Source organism: Motacilla alba, chromosome 9 (genome assembly GCF_015832195.1).
Source record: "Motacilla alba alba isolate MOTALB_02 chromosome 9, Motacilla_alba_V1.0_pri, whole genome shotgun sequence".
In the NCBI taxonomy this organism is placed as follows: domain Eukaryota; kingdom Metazoa; phylum Chordata; class Aves; order Passeriformes; family Motacillidae; genus Motacilla; species Motacilla alba.
The window spans coordinates 8,984,292-9,008,112 of NC_052024.1; the positions used below are offsets into that span (position 1 = coordinate 8,984,292).

The 23,821-nt window shown below is 43.0% G+C and overlaps 1 protein-coding gene across 19 annotated transcripts in view; it reads right to left on the reverse strand.

Moving 5' to 3' along the window:
- The window catches only part of DOCK10 (dedicator of cytokinesis 10), a 145,353-nt gene that overhangs the window by 98,246 nt on the left and 23,286 nt on the right, over positions 1–23,821 (reverse strand). For 4 of the 19 annotated variants that reach the window (XM_038145317.1, XM_038145321.1, XM_038145319.1 and 1 more), the window contains exon 1: positions 21,577–22,299. The exons of 5 other annotated variants lie outside the window; for them this stretch is intronic. In XM_038145317.1, coding sequence (XP_038001245.1) covers positions 21,577–21,741 — 165 coding nt within the window. In that variant the 5' untranslated portion in view covers positions 21,742–22,299. Of the gene's footprint in view, positions 1–1,416; positions 1,803–21,576; positions 22,300–23,821 lie in introns of those variants that run through there. 10 more of the 19 variants (XM_038145316.1, XM_038145332.1, XM_038145314.1 and 7 more) reach the window with 7 other exon arrangements.

The following is a 23,821-nucleotide window of genomic DNA, read 5'->3' on the forward strand; positions in this document are numbered from 1 at the left end:
ACACAAAAGGGAACAAATATATTTCTCTTTATCTGCAGGCAGGCTGCTGGCTTATTGTTACCATTTGGACTTTATTTCCAGCCATCCTTTCCTGTAGGGCTGCAACCACTTCTGGTGAGCGCTAATAAAGTACAGTCAGGATTTGTACAAAAATGACAAAAATCCCTCCTCACCAGGATTTAAGAGGATAAGTCAAGTAAGCAGTGCCTGCCTCCCACCAAAGCCCTTTGAACTGCCAGGGTTAGATGCTTTCAGCAGCACCAGCAGCTGATTCCTAAGACCCTTGACCATGAAGCTCAAACGGGTCATCTTTGACTGCATGCCAATAGCTCAGGGCAGCAGAAACCACACCATAAAGTAGCCTTTACAAAAAGAGCCACTTCCATGTAAAGTACCTATCCAAAAGGCAGCTAGTCACAAGTAAAACCCAAACATTACTAGATGAACCACAAACCATCTTAACTGGTGACCAAGTGTTACAACTGCAAAGTTATTTTCCTTCCTATTTAAAAAAGAAAATGAGAATACTCTTCTTGGTTGCATTATCACTGATTCTGTTACACTGAACATGCTGAAAAGCATCAAAAGAGCCCTCTGCATGCACATGCAAACAGAGTAACTGGATGAACAAAACTATGGAAGGAAACCAAACACCTCTTGCCTTGAGGAAAAGGATTCTCCGTCTCTTCTTGGGGAAGCCATTAAAGCCATTTTATGAGCTAAAGTAGACTTTGAAGTGAAGAGATTACACTGAAAACCAGTACTTGCCTAAGACTCCTCAACAGCAGGCTCTAAGTATTTTGCCTCTTGCTGTCTGCAGTTTCAATTTCAGCCCGGAAAGTCTAGGCACAGCACAGCTAATGTGAGCCTCCCAGCGCCCCACGGAGCAGTTTGAGGAGGCTCAGTCCTGTCCCAAAGCCATCAGTGGCAAAGCTGCAGTGTAGCCCACAGGGAAGAACCTCACCCTAGCTTTCCACCAAAGGTTATGGAGCTTTCTCCAGCACCTCCCTGCACTGTCTTCTCCTCCTCCGGGCCTTGAGAGGTGCCCATCACGAACTCTGAAATAGCACAGAGGAACTTTCCAGAAGCAGCACTATGAATTTTCATGGAACTTCCAGGCATTTGCTACAGGTGTCAGAGAGACTGTCAAACACCGCTGCTCTCAGAATGTTTCTGACCAGCAATGTGAGCCTATAAAAGTCTCCCTAATGTGCCTGAGCTCGTAAACTCCTGAACCCCCCGTGCTTCAGCCTCATTCTCCAGTGCTCAGCCCCTAATCGCAGACTGAATGAGGCTTGGTGACTCCTACATAAACACCAGGCAATAAATCCTACTCTTTCCAAAGTGCAGTCCTAAGAGTGACCTGCAATTTCTTAACTATTTCTCAGAAGAGGTGGAAGAAGCATGCATACTCACACAGCTTAATCTTTGAATTTCTCCTTGATTCACTCTCCTAGTGGTCCTTCTCTTCCTCCGCAGTTCACTGGCCTCCCTTCTGAATCTCCCACGAAAGCTCATTGTGTCCGTAGGAATTAAGCAGCCAACAAATATCTGTTTAAAAACTGTGCTCTCCTATAACCTCCTTCTTTCAGCAGCTTCAGCACAACAACTGGAAGCTGCATATGCTGTTCAGGGGAGAAGTAGGTCTAAAAGTTACATGCTGTATCCACAGTAACTGAACAGAAAGAAGAAGAAAACCAGCAATAACTCATTTCTTCCTGTGAACAACATTCTGCTATTAAGGCAAGAGCGTCTCATTAAACCATAAATACACCCAGTCTCCACCTCTAATGCAAATCGAAATAGGAAGTTGTAGAAAAAGTGCTGCAAGTGAACATCTATCTTTGTCTCAAACACCATTACATCCTTTCTCCTCACCACCCTCCCCGATTCGAAAACCAAAACAGCTGCACTTTTACTTCATGTGTGTGTGTGTCTGCAAGATAAAAAAAGTCATTCACAGCACAGCCATCTCCTACAGAGCCCCTCGGCAGCACCTGGACCACAGAGCAGGCAGTGACAGATTTGTGCTGCCAGGGCCGCTGCTGCTTTCGGACCAAGGTAGCAGTTCCCCTTCCAAAGCAGCATGAAACACCAATAAGAGGAAGAGCCCTGCAAAATCCTAAATTTGCAGACAGTTAAAAAAAAAAGGGAAAACAGAGAAATTCATATGCTAACATCCAAAGTACATTTTTGGCTTGTCAAAAGCAGGTTTTAGAAGTGTTTGTAACCTGCCAGCTAAGAACTTTCTTGCTTCACATCCTGCTCCCACGTCAGGAGTAAAGCTGCCAGGCTGAGCCTGCTCCCCAAATGCCGCACACATGGGAAATGGCAGCAGCTCCCCTTGCCCCCTACCCCATACAGGGGCAATCCTAGCAGCACCTTGGCAATGCAGAAGCCCTCACTCAGAGCCTCAGAACTGCAGTGGCAACAGGAGTGGTGACATGGCCAGTGACATTACTCTTAATTAAGGTAGGAGACTGACCCAGTGCTCAGCTGTCTGAAGGCTGGCAGGGCACAAAGGTCTTTTAAAACTGAACAAACTCCCTCAGTGCCCACACACGTGCAGGCACACACACAGACCCTTTCTTCTTTGTTCCAGCTGAGGATGCATCCTGCTGCAGCAGCAATGCTGCACTCCTGCACTCCCCTATGCACACAGCCCTCACGAGGCATGCATTAGGTTTTTATTTTTATTGAGTATCTGTGTGCATAGCTAGGACAAAGGGATAGCTTTTCTGCTTTCTCATTCTGTATTTTTTGCCAATGGGACAATAAGCATCATTCTCACAACTTGCTTGAATTAATTAGTTACTCTGTTTGAGATCTGCAACTTATCCCGAGTGCCATTTTTTTTTCCTTTCCAAAAAGTAATTCTGAGTTCTAAAAAATCTAGGAACTCTTTCACACATTTCTCAAGATTAGTAACATTTGATCCAAAGTAACAAACCTCTGCAGGAGTTCCAAGGATTGTTCCATATGCTAGGTTTCCATTCTGGGAGAGCAGAGACACTGAGCCCAGCACGTCTGACCTGAACACTACAAAACCACAGCTGTCTGATCAGTTGCTTTCCTCTTCCAAAGTTAAAATGTGGTGCTACTCCTGAATTAACCCCTCACCTCAGCATTGTCTTTGTCATTCAGCTTTGCCTTTGAGATCGCCTCCTTTAAACTGAGAGCTACCAGCCTGCTGTGTGGTGCCCTAAAACAGATTTCACTGCACTCCTACTTAGTGGTGAAAGGCATCTGTCTGGCCCCAGGAAACAAAAAAGACAACAGAAACCTTTTGCCAAGGTATGCAGACATTTCAAGTAGCCACCAATATAGAAGCACAGCATTAACCAAGCTGGAATCACCCTTGTTTTCTCTCAAACTACCACGCTATCTCTGCTGGAGTCCCTGGTGCCTCTCATGTAACACAGGGAATGCGGCTGCCAAGACCAGAGCTCCTAGCCAGAAGTTAAATTTAATGCTGGAATCATCAGCTCTGCTGGCTTAACTTTGGGCAGGTATCAGCTCCTCTGAGGCTCCTTTGCTTATCCACTCCTTAACTCAACTGTCACACACAACAAGCAGAGTTCATCCTTCCCTTCCCTGGCAAGGCTCTCCTCAGCTTCCTGCCTCCCACAGCACAGAGGAGCCTGGCCAGGGTGCCCTTTCTACTGAGATAAGGGTCACTAGCACTTCCTGAAACTTTAATGAACTTGAATCACTCCAAAATAATACAAAAGATGAACTCAGGTTCAAGCTTCCAGCTGGTCCTCATCCAGTTTGCTCCACTGAGTGTCTTTTGTCCAAAAGATTTTCATTCCTAATATTATTACTAATCCTCATTTACTGCCATATCTCTGGCAGATAGGTTTTCAGGAACAATACAAAAAACACTGTATTTTCTCAACACCAAGACATGAAAAAGTTGAAGCACTGAAATAACAAATAAGCTACAGCATTCACACAGAGATATGAACCAAAATAATAGTAAACAACTGCAAATAAAGACTCCACTTTCTGAGATCTATTTTGGATGCAAATCCCTCTTGTAATAGGCAATAACAAAACCATTCAAATGTCTAATAATGCTTTGTCTTGTAGCAAAGTACAAAGCAAACTTCATTAGCATCAATGTGACTGTAAAAGATTTCCTAACTTTTCCTCAAGATTTCTCTATCTCTTCAGTTAAAGATGCCAGATAATTTAAGATGATTATAGAATTGGTTATGTTATGTTAATATGAATAAAGCTCCTGTGCTGCTTTTTAAATTCAGAACTATAATGTGTAAGGTGAGAAGTATTATCCATACCTCAAGGTATTCCAGGAAGACAGGTATTTGGTACCAGGAAAACCACAAGCCTTGGTTCACATTTGTGAACTGCTGTACCCAATTCATAGAGTCAGAATGGGGATGCTGAAGGCCTTCAAAAAACAATCCATTATGTAAAGTAGTCTATTAAGTGTTTAATTGCCTTCTGCTCTGCTTTGTGGGACATGTTCATCTGCTCCCAGCAGTTTTCAGAAATGTATAAATATCCATATAGGAAGAATAATGATATTTGATATCTCTGCTCCAGTTAAGGAAAAAAACTAAGCATTCCTTTTGCTGCAGAGCCACCAGCATTTAATTTTCCAATGGGGGTCACAAGTTCTTTAGTAACTTTAATTCCCTTTTCCTCCATTTCTTCTAGAGTTGCTTATTTCCCTTTTAGATCTATTAATTGTCATGCTTCATTTATTTTGGTCTGAACTGTGATATACAGCAATATGTAAAAAATACCATAGAACAAAACAAATTCATTGCTACAATACATCATGTGATCATTGGAAAATGCATTTCAATAGTGCTTTGCTAGGAGCCATAGAAAGATACAAAAACTCAGTTCCTAAAGTGTGTACCTTCAACTAAAATAAAAGACACCCCAAAACAGGCTGAATATTTGCTGTGTAGCAAATAATTCACCATACTGTCCTTCTAAAGTAAGATAATTTACCAACTCCAACCAAGCAGGATCAAGGACTGATACTTTTGTTTCTCACAGTGGCATTTTTTCCACCCAGATTTAGAGAAGAAAAAGAAAATACCATGCAAACATCAAATTCATAGCAAATTTCAGGGAATGAATGCTTCCCTTCAGCTCAGGACTTCTGTCTGGGAGCAATGCTGACCTGAACAGAGTGCAAGTCAAAAACACAATCTTGACTTATGCCAGTGTATAGATGAATAATTGTATAATCCTGACTCAGGCCTTTTGTTGAACAGATTTGAGAAAAAGTTTAATTAACAAGTAAGAAAGCTTCTTTTGCTAGAAACAAGCTGCATCAACTGCATATTATGCTATGCTAAGGTTGAATTCTGAAATGAAACACAAGCTTTTCATAAAAACAATTGTTTAATTTATAAACTAAGACCCCTGTGATGACAGTGACACTGCCATTCAGAAACTCTGTGCAGCCCAGACCAGGACTGAGAGATCTTCTGACGCACTTAACATTTCACAGCTTGGCAGAGTGCAGATAAGAACCTCCCTACCTCCCTTGGCTTGTGGCTCTTCTAGCTTGTGGCTCTTCTAGCACTTCAGAGTTCCTGGAAGAACCACTGCAATAAAGTCACAGAAAAAAAACCAGAGGATGCCAGCCCTCCCCAACAGCCAGCCCCTGGGGTAGGACCAGAAACAATCCTGCTCTCTCTGACCATGGTTATAGGTTGGCACATGGGGAACAGGCAGCTATTAGCTCAGGTACTAGGGAAAAGAAGAAAAATCATGGTTCCTGGAGAGGGTCAAAAAGAGATCTTTATATTTTTCTTTTTAAATTTAAGTATTTTCACAAAATTTTCTCCAAAACTTGGAGATGTAGCTGGTGAACTCATTTTCTGAGGCCAATAATGAGGAGATTTACACAGCTAATATCCCACAGCATCCAGGCAGTGCAGGTGCACAGGCTGAAGCTGCTTTTCATGTCTTCGGTGTTAAACCCCAGCAAGTCCCCCACCATGGTCTGTGACACCCTGAACGGGGCAATGCTGCCAGAAGCCAGTTTTGTTTTTGGACAAAGGCAGCAGGATCAGATATTACACACTGTTTTTCTGTGGTCAGAATGCTCTCTAGCACATTGATTGCACTGAGCGGCCACACACTGGATGTGTTTTTTTTCAGATGTGACTCTCAAAAACCTCCTAATGGGACTGTGAGAGTGAAGCTGAGGTGACAGGGACTGGACACCATGTTCACCTTACCTGCATCGTCCGGGCTTCGGGCAGAGCGCGTGCTCTGCAGCTTTGTGTGACTGCCCCAACAACTGCACTGCCAAACGCTCCATGCTGGACAGGTAAAGCTGGTCACTACACCAGGGCCCGGGACAGAGAGCTGCTTTTCACTAGCACCCAACAAAGACCACAGAAAGCACCAGCGACCTCCATCCCAATCCCTTTGTCGAAGACTGAACATTCTATCCACTCCTCCTCCCCCATCAAAAAACGCCCAAATCAAACCAAGAGGTTGTATTTTGGAATTAAATGCTCACTATTGATCCCTACATATAAATATGTCCTTTTAAAAAGAAAGAAAAAAAAAAAAAAGAAAAATATGAAACCAAAACAATGTAAACAGAAAGGTAAAAACAACTTAGAAAAACTACATCTACAGCAATCTTTTGCAAAGCCATTCTAGTATTGAATCAACTGAAATGGAATGACTTTTTTTTTTTTTTTTGAGAAATATGACTCCACAGCTTAAGCTGATACATCAAGCCTTGCATACAAACACTCCACAAAGCCTTTAGAGCAGCTGGTGCTTGCATTTTGCCCACACGTCCATACAGCTCACTCTGACCAGGCAAAGGGCTGGGAATCCATCACAGTTAAAACGACATCAGCACACAAGGTGAGCTCTCCGAGGCAGGGGAACGGTGCCCCTGCATAAATATCCATGAAAAGCAGCCCTTCTATCTGTCAGAGCTCTGCTAACAGATCTTTCCAGAGAGCACTCCCTGATGTCAGAGACTCTGCCTGTGTCAATCCATCTCTGCTCTTCCCAGGCAGATCATCGTGCTGATCTCAGCAACTCCTCCCTCTGTGCCTTCACCTTCTCTTTGTGCCCCAGCTATCAGCGCACTCACACAGAGCACCTTTGGGAGAGGCTGCTGTGTCCTGAGTGCAAGGCTGAAACTGCCCCTCCAGCTCAACTGGTGGTGACAGGAACCACACACAGGTTGTCTGTGCCAGTCTCTGCCTTGCCAGAGAATTCACCCGTGGCCAAAGGGGTCCCTGACGGGGCGAGGAGAAGGCCTTGGGAGAGCAATTTGGCAGCACCCAGCCTGATCACCCACACAGCACCCAATGGCCATTTCACCACCTCAGCATTCCCATGTAAACACAAGGGCTGGCTGCTAACATCCACACCCCAAAAGCCACTTGCTACCTCCCTTTGCTGAATTTACAGCTCCTAAAGAGCATCCTGATAGGGAAGCAGGCTTGGCTGAGCCAGAGGCAGCCCCTCCCTGTCCCCCAGCCTGAGGATGCTGCTCCCCCGGCACACACCATCCTGCTCCCAACCTGCCACCACAACGTTTCTGACAGGTCACCCCACAAGAACACTGATGGAACAGCAGCATCCTTCCAGCAGCTTCCCAAACTGGAATCCCACCTGCACCTGGCATGAATATAACACATTCCTCTGCCACAAGGCTGAATGAAAATGAAAAGGGCCTTGGAGAACCTAATGATGGTCTCATTTACAGACACCATCACCTCAGCTCTCGTGTTTGCTGCCGTTCCTCTCCTACCCCGTCAGCCCTCAGGGCACAGAGCCCGGGGGGAGCACAGGGAGCAGGGCACTGGTCCTGTGCCACGGTGCTACCAGCTGGTGCCCTGTGCCAGTGCCAGGCTGCCCAGGGCACTGCAGCCCCACGAGAGCACAGCTGAGCACAACCATCACAGCCTGGGGACAAACTGGGCTGCACCTACTCTCTTTAAGCAAACAACATGCTGCTTCTTACACCAGCAATCAGATTGGAAGAATAAACTTCCCATTAGAAATGTTGTCCTGCTGATGCGTACAAAAGCAAAATATGCAATTACTTTAATTTCTGCTTTAGTTTTATCCGTTGGGAAATTTCACATAAACATTATCCCTTTTGTTTTCCTCTACTTGGACTGGAATCAGCCCTTGATAGCAACACACATAGTGATGAAGGGACATGAAAGGTGATTAAATAACTTAATAATCTGACTTTACGCTATCTCCAGACATGAAAATGCAGCTGTGATTTTGGCTCCTGTTGCTTGCTTTTCTGAATGTAATTTCAATCCTTTTTATTCAGGTTGATGCTATGCTGCAAAAATGATTTTTTCTTTTTCTGTACTAAGAGAAGCCTCAGATCAACATATCTGGTTTATAAAGAGAATCCACATTTTCACCCAATTTTCCAGCTGGAATAACTGAAGCAAAAGGAGGTTGGGCAACTCGTTTACTCAAGGTCACAATCAACATCTACAATGCTATAATATTGACATAAAATATACTAGAATCCTCTCCTTTTCTTTTTTTTTTTTTTAACACTAAAACACCCCTCCATACATGTGCAAGCTGACTCTACGTTATTATTGTGTTTGATATCATATATTTGTAACTTACATTCAATGTCACAAATTCCTGTATACCCTCTTCTAGTGCCTGTGGGTATCTTAAGCAATTGAGAAAACAACTGCATGTAATAATTCATCATCTGGATCCTATAATTGGAAGTTAACGATGGCATTTTGGAAGAGACAAAAAGCACACAAATTTCAAAAGCAAATAAGCAAGGTTATTTTCTCATTTCAGAAAAAAAAAAAAAAGGTGTGAAGGGTAAAACTCTGCAAGTCAGATTTACATCAATTAAATCTGGTGCATGGAAAAGAGAGAAAGACAATTTGCGTCCTTTTGACATTGCCTTCTCTTTTTGTTCTCCTGGAACACAGAAAATAAAACATCATCAAATTGTGCCAACATCTGATATGGTATTTCTCACTCTGACACAACTTTCTGAAAAAGAGAATTGTTTCACCTTTCCAGGTCTTTGTGTTTAATTTCTTAATTAAAAACTGCTTATCCTAACTCAGACATAAAAAATATGCAATCTTCAGTATTACCGAAATCCATAAGGAAAATACCCGAGTGGCAGTGCTTAGGGTCCCTGAGTGAGCCCATGCAAAGTCATTAAAACTACATGCAACCCAACCTTGACCAAAAAAGAGATATAATGTAATCCATCAAATTGTACTCCTTCAGTTATCCCACTCCAAATTTCAGTTTTTGTAAGCACAGTCATAGCACGTAGGATTTAAACCACATTTTTGCACCTATGTCTGGAGGTGCTTGGGTAGAAGTACAGAACGTGGTCACTGGAACAGAATTTCTCCTGAGTACCCTTTCCATCTGCACTCATGCAGGTTCTCAGCCTGAGACAGCACCAGCATATTTACTAGTTCTCAAAGACTTCTCTCACACAAATTTTTTCAATCATTCTTCAAACCTACACATTTTGTGACAAGGAAATTCAGTTTTAATGTTAATTAAACATTAATTTAATGTAAATTTTATGTTAAATTCTGTACATTTTTCCCCCAAAACATGTCCCCCACAAGTTTAATTCGATGATCCCTAGTCCATCTTCTCTCACTTTTCTGAGAAAAAACTGCAAGCAAAGTCTACACACCTCTGACCACTCTTGATTTGTATGACTTTGATCAATCTCCTGACAGTTATTTCTCAGGCCAGTCCAGGCCCAGTCTTAATGTACAAATGTAGTCGTGGACTAATTTTGCTGATTCTCCTTCACTCTTCTCTGTAATATTCCAATTGATGTAAGTCTGTCTGATTTCTGTGAGGTATTAAAGGCCTCCCAAGAAGTTGCTATAGAACTCTGCTATCCAAGGATAGACCAAAAAGCAAAATTTATTTACTATTTCTTAGTGAACTGGAAATCAGCTTCAAAATGATGTTGTTTTTGACACAGTAAAGCTGCTCTAAGCTTCCAGGTCCCAGCCCCTGCAAGGCAGAGCTGAATCACAACGATTCCACTTCCTTCACACTTTCTGGATGATTTTCTCCAATGGGATAGGCCAGTATTCCTCCCCTTGTGTTTATCTATCCCCACTCCCATACGATGCTCTTTGTATCCAACACACAGACACAATTGTTTGCACCTTCACTCTGGCCTGATATCAACCCTGAACTGGTCACTGACAACTGACTCTGTACCAAGAAGTCTTTTTTTAATTTGGAAATTCTGGGGGGTTTCTAATATGAAAATTCTGGAAAGTCCAAAAAATTCCCTTTTACTGGGAAATTGCTTGAACATCATGACTCTTTAAGCGCCACTTGAGCTGGAAACAAAAGAATTGGTCAGAAAATCAGAAACTAAAAGGTTAACTTCTGATTTCCTACAAATACACACCACAGCCAGGCATAAACAAGTGCCAGAAAAGGATGCGGATGGGAAATAAAGCAGAGTTTGCTGCAGTTCCTCCTCACTCAGCTCCTTGTTCTGCCTGAAACACTACAGACACGTCCTGACTGTAGGAACAAAACCTTTTTTGAAAATATTTCCAAGAAATACAGTTGTCTTTTGAATGCATTTTACAAAACACAATGTTTAGCCACCAATTCAGATTCTTTCTGCAGGCTCATGTAACTTAAAATTGCTTTTGAGTTCTTTTAAAAAGGAAAAATTGGCAAGCACTTAGCACGTACAAAAGCTTTTGGCAGCTTAAAAATACTGTGTAAAGAAACTTCTCAGTGGGAGCTGGTACAAACTTTTATGTCAGCTCATCTCAAACATTTCATCTGGGCAGGTCTGCTTTGGTGCATTCTTCAAGAATTGGCTTTTTTGATACAGTAAAGCATTTCAGAATTACATTTTATTATCTGATACTTACAGTTTCATTTAGATTCAGAGAGGACATACTGGTATAATTCCAGGCTTGGATTCACTTTAATATTTAATATAAGAAGCAGAATAAGCACATGTTAGTAAACATTTCTATTATTTCCAAATAGTTCTTCAGTTCAAACTGTGTTTATGAGTATTCTGTATACTTCCATACATTCTGCTAAAATATTTTGCGTTTGCAGATGAGTTTGAGGAATGAGCATCCTGTCTGTAAGAGCTGCTTGGTCAGAGGGTTTCTGAACAAAAGCAGGTGACAGATGCACAAACACTCCAGTCACGAGTCCCTCCCCAAGTGACACCTTTGCTGTGCTGTCACCACAAAAAAAAATCAGCTGCTACAAGGGGCAAATGGTCATCACGAAGAATCAGCTGCATCATGAACAACAAAATATACTGTGTATCTGAAATACTGGAAAGTGCAAAGCGACAGTGAATGTTTCCTGCTGGATGCACCAGATTCAAGGTTAGGATTGCTTTCCTTTGCCTTCGACACATGTGATGCTCACATTCATCTGGAGGGTGTCCTAGGGAGCACATGTCCAACACCTGGGAGCGGACAGCAAACAAGGGACTTGGTTTCTTTCCTAACAGCCCAGTTAAAGATAAAAGGAGATCCAACTGCAAGGGTGAAAGACCAAAGGAACTGGACATTCTTGGCAACAAACAAGCTATTAGGTAACTGCTTAGATCACTGCACCTCCTTAAGGGCTTTGCTTAAAACCAAAGAGCTGACAGTGGACAATAGCTGGAGGAACTCAAGCACTGCAAAAGCCAACCTGAGTCACAGCTGGGATGAGCAAAGTCAGGCTCAAGCACCAGCTGGCAGGTGGAGAGTCCAAACAGGCAGCTGGATGCATCTTTTGGGGGGCTCTAGGGAGGTGAGAAAAGTCTCCTCAAGCTCATGGGAGAATAAAGACAGGGAAAGGGCTAAGGCACTGCAAAGACAGATCAGCGGTGTGAGCAGTTTTTATTCTTTAACTTCAAGCCATAAAAGTAATGGATCCAAAAATGAGAAAAAATAGGCCCAATTCCAAGAGCAGTTTCTGTCAAGAACTTCCCTGTAATCTCATTAAGATCAGATCTCCTATAGTGATGGCTGCGATGAATGTTTGCACATAATTTACTAATGGCAGAAACATCTCAGATGATGGGGGAGCATCTGGTTCCAGGAATCTACATTTCAGTAATTAATCTCTTTACTGCTAAGTCTTATACTCTGCACAAGCTAATTTTAGCACATAAGTCACAACCTGTGGAAAACATCAAGGTAATAACACCAAACCCTTATTTGAAATGCCAAAGAAAGTCATGAGTGATTGGTGGCATGATGTTCAACTCCCAGCATCCCCATTTCAGAGCCAACCACTGACTGATACAGCCAGGCCACACACATTTTCCACTCCAACTTCATGATTTCTTTTTTTGGAGAGAGAAACATGCAAGCAACACAGAATGAAACTTCTGATCTGGTTTACTGCTTTAAGTCAAAACCTTTTTCTGCTGGATTTGTACACATTTAACTGAGAACTGAATCTGGCTGACTCATCTTCATGCAAGTATCAATACTAATGAAAAGAAAATGAGCACAGCAGTTGACAGATGAGAAGCAAGGAAAAACAAACACCAAAGACACGAAAAATTCAATTCAACTGGCTCCATACACTGTACTCAGAGTGATCCCTGAGGCAGAAAGTCCAACAAACATCACAATGGCTATTTTTCATCGAAAACCACACACAGAGAATCTATTATTTTTTAAGCTAACCACAAATTGGCAATAATTATTAACAGACAGCAATTGTAAAGTAAGATATTGCACATAGTTTCTTTCTGTTTGGACAGAAAATAACATTTTGTTCTGAAGAGGCACCACATTAACAGGATAATGAAAGTACATTTTTATAGAATACATTTACTTACAGAGTTTAAAATAACAGAAATAATTGAGCCCCACAACAATGAAGTAATAAGTTTCTGTCTGACTGGAAATGTGTGCACACATGTACAGTTACCACACCTTGGCATAGGACATCATGGCCCATGGTCTGAGCCAGCTTCAGCTGGACTGGACTTGGAATAGTGCCTTGAGATGATGTCAAACCCTTGCCACCCAAAACATCCTGAAGTATTCATGTGACTTGCTTTTTGATGCTGAATCCTAATCCTTTCACTATTGTGGTATTCCTCACTCCAATCACTAATTCAAGCTGGAAGCCTTAATTATTCAAGGAAGTGATTTGAAAGCTGAAAGACCAGAAATGGTTCTCGTATTTCCTCAACAGTCCATTTTCTTTCATCTTCCTTAGCTCCAAACACTCTGAAGATAAACCTGCTCCAATATTTCTGAACAACATTACTGCAGGGAACAAGAGTTCCGTTGAGTACTTCAGCAGGTAGTTTAATTTCTGTTTTACTCATAAAAGTAGAGCTGCCAGTACTAGCTGACATCCTCAAACAGGCTGAAATGCTGTGTAGACCTAGAAATTAAATCTTGTGTTTTGCCTTTACAAACCTCTCTTTGGTCAAGGGAACATCAAAACCATTTGCCTGCGTTTGCCCAGTTCCCCTTCCACTACAGGAGATGCTGCAAGCTGGAGCTGGTCTGCATTTACCCCCATAATGACAGCAGGCAGCTGATAGTCATGAAGCACTGCTGCCTTTCATCAAAACCCTGTACGGCTCAGGAAATGTAGTCTAGAAGTCAGAATCTCTTGAGAGGTTTTTTGAAATCAGGTGACAATCCCCCTGAGATGCACAGAAACAACCAAGAACAAAGCTACCCACACCAGGTTTTGCAGCACACAGTTGACCACACTTAATTTTGTGCTGCAGGTGCATTCACAGTATCTACTCATCCATTCAACTTTCTGCACAGCTGATGGTGGATGGTTGAGCAGCTGCTATGAAGAGAAGTGACTCCTGTTACCACATGACCTTGCTTTGCTGCCCAGAGGTTACAGAGCAACAGAGACCCTCCACATACACCAAAACCAAATAGTTCTGATGGATGGAAGAGTATGAAGCATGGAGATAAAGGTTCAGAGATATTTCTCTGTCTCTCAAGAGCAGTGCAACTTTGCATAATGCTTTTGTCAAAAAATGTGCTAAGGTGGCATTCTGGTTTATTTAAACTTGGTTTAGAACAAGTGTATTAAGATTGGTGCTGTAAAGAAGAAATTTCATGGAAGTGAGAAATATCAGGAACAGTTCTGTTGCACTCCATTTAGATTTCCAATCCAGGCAGGGAAGAGGAATGGAGTATATTTATGCTGACATCAAAGCAAAAGATGGTTTTACACTTTGGGAAGGGGGAGATAGAAGCAAGGCAAGGGAGAAGAATTTATTATCAGTGAGGAAGAGGCATACTCACTCTGAAGTAAACCAAAGCTTTTGAAGAAAACAAAGTATAAGGCAAAAAGCAGCATTAGAATATGATATATCAACAGAGCAATGGTGCGTAGCCCTCTAAAATCAAGTATCTGACCAAAGTTTAACAGCAGTGTGCCTATTTAATTCCAGATGAGAAGAAATTTCCCTCTTGGCTTCTTTCTCATCACTTAACTCTTCCTCTCTTACACACTGTCTTTGCCTCGACAGCCCTCCCTCCCAGCAGCTTTTGCTTTGGCAGTACTTTTGGCTGGCCAGCATTCTCTGAGTGTCTTTATGGCTCCCTTCTGCACTCAGCACACCTCTTACAGGGCAGAACTGTTTCCAAGCTAAATCAATATCCCATATTTGTGGCCAAAGGCCTGAAATGGACTCTGGACTCAGCCATACACGTTTAAATCCAGCTCAGTGCTGCTCTGAGGATTCTGTATTGACAACAGCAGAACAAAGAAAGCCCAGCCCAGCTCTCAGGGCTGCAGCCAGCAGTGAGTTAAGGCCAGTGAGAGGCAAGGGCTGAGGGCTGGCACCAATATCGTTTTCTGAAAGCATGAGCTTAATATACTGTTCCTTTGTGCTCTTCTGGAAGCAGCTGCAACTGCCCCTAATTCAGCCAGAGAGACCCAGTCTGCCAGAGCCTGGGCCAGGGACAGCGAGCACACGTTCGGATGTGAGCGCTGCTGCCACTGTCCCTGCTGCCACCACGCTGCCACTGTCCCTGCTGCCACCACGCTGCCACTGTCCCTGCTGCCACTGTCCCTGCCAGCCAGAGGCTGTCCAGCTGCCCTGCCCACCGCAGGTTGGTGCTCCAGCAGTGGATCCCTGCGGGAACGCTCTCGCTGGTAGTGCAGTGCAAACACCTGTGTTGTGCTGGGAGAGAGAATGGAGCATCACAGGGGGACTGTGCGCTCCTCTGGCACGACAGACTGCCTGTGCTGGCCCAGCCTGCCTCCTGCGAGCCACAGGCAGTGACAGTGCTGCTGAACTCAGAGTGTGCTGTGATTCTGTGAATCCTGCCTAATGGAGATGGGCTCCTTGTAAGGGAGCAGGGAACCACCTGCTTCTCAGCCGAGACACTGCAGCAGGTTTATCACTGTTACCACTTAATGAGATAAACTATGTCGCTATGAACTATCAACCTAAGCCACTCCCACAGCCTGGTCAGTACAGTGCCAGCAGCAGCCACACATCCCAGCACCAAAACCTCACAGGGGGAAGCAAAAGAACAAATTATTTGAACAATGTCATGAGTCTGGAACTCCTTGTGCAGCCCAAGACATGCATAAAAAAGCCAGAGATACTCTGAAGTTATACCTAAAGGCTGCTGGTTCCAAATACACACATACATATTTTATATTTCTATCCAACACCTCACTGTCTACTGACAGCATGAAAGAAAATACCTCTGTTAAATTCTGAGTGAAATGCACTACAAATCAAGTCTCCAGAACTTCAAAGATATTACTGTGGCTACTTTAGGTGGCTCATCCTGTGTCTAGCACCCGGCATTTAAATCTGTATTTTAATTATTATTCAGTTTATCTTTTCCTTATAATTCATTCAAGTATTTAATATTGTGATAAACACAGGAGAGACACAAACAAATGCAAAATCTGTGCTCATGGCTGACTTGGTGTATGAGTGCACCCCACCACGTACAGAGCTTCAGGAACCACTGCTCACCCAGTCCCAAAATCCCAGATTACACAGATCAGATTACCCAGTCCCAAAATCCCAGATTACACAGAACTCTCCTACCTTCCTCTGTGTGACAATCCAAAGAGCAAAAAGATGAATAGAAATACAGAAAGCTTGCATTCGCTAAAGCCCACGAGAGCTGGAGCCAAGCAGAACAGCAGAGCATCATCAACAAAACTGTGACAAACCAAGCACGTGTGTGCACAGCTCTGTCTGTATAAGTGCCTGTGCCTCAGCACTGTGCCTGCACATGGCCAAAGCCTGAAAAACCTGACTTGTCTTTTTCCTGCTTCTCTTATGCGGGTTTGTTTCTCTCTTTGTATTCTTGGCTTTAATCAAGTTCCTGTGCCTTTCTATAGGTCAATTTTTTTCTCTCTCATGTAGTATTTTAAACACACATCCTAAATTGGGATTTTTGTGAAATGCATAAATCACCCTCCCAAAGCACTCCCAAGGAGTGAGACTTACAGACTTTCTGTGCCTCTTTAATTTATATCCTACTCTTTCAGGTAGGCATTGCTTAAAAAAAAAAAAGCTTACTTCTTTTTTTCCCTAGAAAAATGAATAAATTCCTCATATATAGGAGAATGTTTTCATCACTTTATTGCTTTGAGCCCACACACTTCATAAGCTGTCATAAAAAATTTGGTTAACACATTCATAATAATTACATTTCACACACTGTCATACTATACACATTGCTGCAACACTAATAAGAAGTGAAAGCAATATAAAACATTGCTCAGAGTACCAAAGTCAGATGGAGAAGATTTGCTCAGTGGTAAAAGGCCACTTTTAACACCAGCTTTTCTTGAACCATACGCATACACTACGTGGTACTGCAACACTGAAGAATGAAAACTGCCCCACATTTCCTCCCCTCTGTAAATAAGAAACTCTACCCAGAGCCACAGCTGCTGTCTGAGCAGGTAAACACCAAAACAAACCCAACATCCTGCTGAGGAGCAGCAAAGGACACTGTCCCTGGTGCCCAGGGCTGGCAGTCACTGCAGTCACTCACAGGTCTGAGTGGCACTGGGCACAACACACAGAGAAGCTGCAATGGTAACAAGAGGCGGCCAGAATGACTCTGAAGCAGAACTGCATTTTGTGCACCACTTACTACTTCTCCTCTTTACACTCTAATGTTATTAATTTATTCAAACATGGGCCTGTTTCTGTTCCTGCTGAGGTCAAGTACTGAAGTGGAAGTTAAGGTCAAAAGCTCCATATGCTTATTGTTGCTTAAAAGTGTATTACACATTGATGCTTCTGACTTAAGCTAAGAAGTCATGAAAATTTTGAGTATTTTTTTTTTCACTTTGCAAAGCAAGATTACCCAGAGCTGCAAAGACAATCCCTCCTCCGAGACATTGCAAGAACGCCATTCTGTTCCCAGGGCTGAGCCTCCAAAAAGCACTGCAATTCCCCACCATTTGAGTACACACAGACACATTCCCACATTCAAAACCAGTAAGTTATGAGTCAGAGATCCTGCAATTCCTACAGTTGCCACCCATTGATAGCACTTCTATTGTACAGGCCTTCAGGAGAAAAATGCACACAAATGAGATGAGTGCATGAAATTATTTCAACTAAAAGGAGAAAACTAACACAGACCGTACAACAAAACTTAAGGAACACAGTTCTGGAGGCAAACTTCAACACTAGATGATGGAAAATTCTCAAAGCCATGCTTCTCTTCTCTCTACTGCTTTTAGAAGAGTAAAAATTCATTTACAAACTAACTGACCTGAGAAGCAGCTTGGGCAGCATTAATGAAGTGAATATTGCTGAGTTCAAGCTAATAAGTCAGCTCAAGTTACACTATTTTATTCAAAATGCAAAATAATTTTTACATTTTTATGTAGTTTATTACCAAGGGCAGGAAAGCTCATGGTGGGGGAAAGTAGGATCATATCCTCAAATACACTTTGCTCTTATCACACAAACCTCAGCTGGCATAGTTTGTAATAAATTGCATGAATAAACCCAAAGAATGAGCTACTAGATAAAGCTCAACTTCAAGTCACAAATTCCAAATGCAAACCATCATCTTGAATGTTAGTGCCACCTTTAAAACACCAAGCAGCTCTACATAACCCATGTACTTCATTTTCTTCCTTCAGGCATCTTCCTCTTCTCCTTTTTGTTGTGGAAACAGCATGTACAGCCATTTGCATTCACTCTAGAGAGGTATTTAGTACCTCAAACCTCACCATCTCAGTCTTATTTTGAAAGCCAGTTCTTGCAGACATGCTCTTAAAGGCCCAGAAAACAAGGGTCAATTAAATCACTGTCACTGAGCAAATTGATTGAACTTGTACACCATATTAGAGGTTGTTTGTACACTTACTTTCCATGTCTCTGGCAAATTCCAGGATTTCATCCAAGAGAAGATGACATACCATAGTGATTGACAGAGAATTTACAGTTTTCTCTCTCCAACATCTCTCCCAGCTCTGTGGATCCAGTCAAGATCTAAAACTAATGATTTATCTGTCTTGCCTAAGGGTAAAACCAGAGTCCTAAACTAACAAACAGAAGAAAAACAATTTCTCTGAATAAAGACATCAATCCTCACGTTCTGCAAGAACCAGAATGTTAGAAATGCCTGCTGTGATGCCTAAAGGCTTCACACAGTGATTAGTAGGTGGCCATTGAGCAATAGCTGGAGGCTCTGCCTGGGACTTCTTCCTTTTTTTCTCATAGAGTGCACCCACCGAATCTCCTGTGTGGAGATGCCACTCGCAAAAACAATTCCCAGAAGAACATCCTACCGGGATGTTCCTCTTCAGTGACCAACAAAGGAAAATGGGGCACATCCCTAGAGCTGTTTATTTACTTGAAGTATTTTAGGGTAGACTGCTGTTCTCTCTGATTCACGGTTGCTTTCCATATCAAGGCAACACCAAGGTGTTACTTTTGCTACACGCAGGACAGGCAAACTTGAAAGAACAGACAGCAGAGCCTGGTGGCTTCAAAAGGCTATTCAACCAGAAGGCATAGTTTGTCTCCTGAAATCAACACCAAAGGCTCACACTTTCAGCAGGGCACATAGAGGCAGTGGCACATGAGCTACAGAAGAAGATCATTTCATCTGAAGGCATGAAGAGACAGAATGCCATACATTCAGCTGGCAGGAGCCAAATGATCACACCCAGGGCCATCAGTGTACTTCTGGTATTCTGCATTTGAGATTTCCTCACCTCTCTTCTTTGGGCACTCCAGTTACTCACTACCCTCAGACACCAGCACTTGAGAATCTCATTTGGATCAGTTTAGCTCCTGGCATGTGCTCAATGTGCTTAATGGCACTGGCAACCAAACACTCTTTGATCATCTACACCACTGCCTCCACTCTATTATCCAGACATAATCCTCAATGATCTACAACAGACCCAGGGGAGAAACTAATTTGTTAGGACCACAACATGTTGTATTAAGGCCCAGTAGCCTCCAGCTCTCTTTATCATGCTGCGATTTCAAGTAACATGAATTCAGGTTAGAAACAGGACCATCCATTCTGCCACAAAGTGCTCTGAAGCAGCACTTTTTTCTCAGCTTGCCAGGTCTCCACATCATTCCTGAGCCTAACTAAAAAGTTTAATGGCAAATTCATTTAGATATTTCCATAATTAACTGCTTCAAAACAAAAGCATGGTAATAATATACATCCTGAAGAGAAAGATGTGTCTAAAGTCAACATTTGCCCAGCAGCCTTCTTCCCAAGTGCCTGCCTGCACCTACTCCAGCCCCAGGACAGGGCTGGACCACTCCTCCTCCTCTTCTCAAAGGGAATGAGAGGGAGAAAATGATCCCACAAAGCTCCTGGGGAAGGGCAGCCTTTTGGCAGGACAAGCACCAGTGCATTTACCACTGACAGAGAAAACCTAAGCCCCTGCTAGCACAGCTGGGGAATGTGTTTGAGGGGATCTCAGAGCCCACATCCAGCATCAGGTAACACATCATCTTGACCAGAATGTCTCTCCTTCTTCCACAGCTCCCTCCACACTGCAGGGTAAAGCCTCACCTCCCTGAGAGCCCAGGGACCTATGCTCTTGGAGCCCTGATCTCACAGGACTTACCACACAAAGAAACACAACTCAAGCTGCTGATGAGTAGTTTTGGGTTTGGCAGGGCTGGTACAGTGTTTGCTGCCACAACACCCAAGAGTACCCTTTTCTTCCAAGGACTGAAGCAAGTTACACAGATGATCCATACTCGGATGTGCTTCCAGACATTTCTCACTTCATCAGGCTTGAAATTACTACCAGGAAGGACCCATTTATTCATTTAAATGCTGTTGAGGTCATTTATTTAACCGTTGGGTAGAAAAAAAATAGTTTGTTGTATAGACAGATATACTTTTAGAGCAAAAGAAGCTTTAACATCAGATTGACCATGATGAAATCAATTTCCTTCCTCCTTATGACCATGCAACTCCCCCCTGCACTGGAGAATACGCTCAGCTGATACATAAAGCTCTGCTGAGATTGGGTCCTTGCTACTATCATTGCCACAACTCTACCACACACCTCTCCACGGGCAGCAATGCTCTACTCAAAACAGCTGCTCAGGACAGCTATTAAATTCTCTAATGCTACCCTTTACCACAGCCCTGTGTGGGATCACGAGTATCATGGGAGTGCACTTTGAACTTCATCAAATCTCCACCATTTAACTGATATAAAAGAGCATCCTGACAAACTGAAAAAAATATTATTTTCAGTTTCTTGGTAGTATTTTTATCAAGTGATAGCCGCAGAGTAACAAATCATTGCCACCTCAGATGCAAACCACTCCAGGGTTCGGGAAATGCTCACCATATGTGTATTTGGCAAGGAAGAGCAGTAACTAGGCAGTAAGAGTACTCCTCATTCTGAAACAGTGATTTATAATCAGGAACAACCCTGTCACTTATTTCTAGTAAACCTACAGTGCTTATTTTATTCCCCTGGCAAAATAAAAATTTAATTCAGGAAGAAAATGACGCTCAGAGACAGACAGCCCTCCTTCATTAAAGAACAGAGGCAACTCAGTAACTCGGAAAGCAGTGATCCAGCAAACATTGTGCTGCTGCAAACTGCTTGAAGCAAAGATATATGGGACTTTATTTGCATATAACTTCATATGAATTCCAATTGCATCCTGGGTGCAAGTAAAGATTGGTGTTTTTTTTGTTTTGTTTGGCTTTTGGGTTTGTTTTTGTTCTTATGATGAACAGACTTAGCAAACATTTCCTAAGCTGTCTGCTGTTTGGAATTCCAACTCTGAAATAAAGCATAACTGTGCTACCGGCTCCAATGCTGCCTATCTCACAAACAAACCCCACCAACAATTAAATAAAAGAACATTTACTTTATACAGAGCCTATGTGCAGCTTACAGCTTCACCTATAAAGCAGCATTATAAATACAGCATATCTAGCAGCAAACTAACCGAACTGACAAACTGCCTGTCAATGCTCTCTCTCTGTGAATATATACTCAAAGGAAAAAAATAATCACATAACATCTGCAGTAATAATTCTGTCACCTCTCTCTCTTGGTTAAAGTGTACCATACCATTATGATGAGAGTCCTGGGTCTGCTCATTTCATCATCACTATCCAGCGGCAGAATTTCATGTGACAACTCCTCTCGTCGCCGGCGCCTGCAGATATGTGGACAGTTCCTCTGTACCACAGAACGAAAGGCTTGGAGCAGAACAATGCTGGCAGCACAACCCATATCTGCATCCTGAAGCCTACAAAATAACTTCTATGTTTATGCTATGTTTGAAAAACAGTGGCTCCTTGTCCCTGAAAACAGCCTACAGTGCAGCTGCAGCCAGCTCGCTCTCCAATCACTTCCTTGAGCTCTGATCATCTGATCACAACCAAATAGCTTGGATGCAGACAGAGGAAAGATTTGATCCGCTGAAACAGAAACACACGCAACATTACGATGCTTTCCTCTCCCTCCCTCCCTGCTCCTGAAGTCGCATGAGAAAATGTGCTCCCTCTCTTGTACAATCATCTGCCTCCTCCGATTCCAGTTTCATGGAACTGAAAGTATTAAAATTCCCAGTTCAAAAGAGCCAGCTGTTCATTAAACACACACAGAGGCATCCACAGCAACTGGCTGGATCAGTTTAAATACCTTCTTAAAAAATCGTACGTAGCAAAACAGCCAATATCTGCAAAGTTATAAACTCTCATTATCAGCACTGCTGGCTTTCAAACACTCTGCCTAAGGGTTTTTTTACCACACACACACACACAGAAAAGAAGCTCACAGAGGGATTTGCCTACAATGTTTTCACCACTTCTTGCAATTTTCTGAAGCACAGCGAGTTCATTTGAGTTGTAAATGTAACAAGTGGCAAAAAGGCAGAAATCTGTGAGCTTCATCCAGCTGATGCTGAAACAACTGTGGAAGGCAAAGCAGCAGCTCTGAAATGCCTCTCAACAGTGGGGCTGCTCTGTGCTCCTACACACGACCTTCTGCCTCCACAGAGAAACATCTTTACACCTACGCAGGGGCAGGGTCTCACTCTGAACCACACAGTGATGACCTTCCCAGAGGGTGAGAAGAGAGGGTTTCTGTGTGTTATCAGTGGGTCCAGGCTGGGGGAAGCTGCTGCTGGCAGCCAGCACTAACAGCTTGCCTCTCTGGCTCCTGCCTGGCAAGTCATTCACAAAGCAGCCAGGGATGCTCAGCAATCACATGGCTGACCTGGAAACACGGCGAGCACTAATGGGAGAGCATGTAAGATAATAGCACAGGAGAGGAAGTTAGCACTAAAAATACCTACAGAAAATGGATTTCTCCTACACATTAGGAAAACTAAAAATTTCCAATAGCGTTTCCAGAGCAGCTGCTTTTAAGCTAATATGTATAACTTTATTATATGTGCACCCAAAACCATATTTACCTTGCATCAAAAGGTTTTCATTTCTAATGAAGGCCATGAAAAGTTTTGTCATCAATTCCTATGGCGGTATAATGAACTTTATAATGTCTGTTAATGAGATATCTGTAAATAATACGCTCTTTCACAATCTGAGCCAGGAACCACACTGAAAACTTTTTATGGAAGTACTTTTTCTGGGCTTAAGTAGAGTTTAATTGCTCAGCAATCTGGCAGAAGACATCATAATTCTAATTAAAGCATTTCCCAGAAAAGGTGAATCCTTTAGATCTGTCCTTTAATAGCAATAAACTCAGCACCATTATTTCTTCCCTTAACTTCTTTAGAGCAAACAGCTTTAAATGCACGTGGAAAACAGCAGCACTTGGCAGGCACTGCACAACCTGACCCCCAGGCCTGCCAATGCACCCACCTGGCTCTTCCCCCTCAGATCCTCCTGGGCACACCCTTCACACGCTGGGGAGATGTCCCTGCCCCCGCAGCAGCAAGCACTGCAAAGGGGGCCCCCCAGAATGCTCATTAGTCTGACTTTCCTAATGGGATTACAAGGGCACAGTGGCACAGCTGAGTAATTCCTGCACCAAAGCAGCAATCCTGCTGCTGCTATTGTTTGTGTTTTCATCAGCCCCCTGCCTGCTCCAGAGACACCTTGGCCACACCAACGATGCGCTTGGCAGCTGGGACACCTCCATTCCTACTCTAATTCCAGCAGCAGCAATACAGTCCTGGGTAACATCTGCTGCTGGCTGTTATGGCAACTGCTCTGCTGCCTTGGGGGCTGCTAACACATCTCCTGTCTGTCTGCACAGCATCCTCCTTCACTCACCAGTGCTCAGCTGTGAGAGTTGGCAGCATTTTTTTGAAATTTGTTTCTATAGCACAGCCCAACAGAGTCGC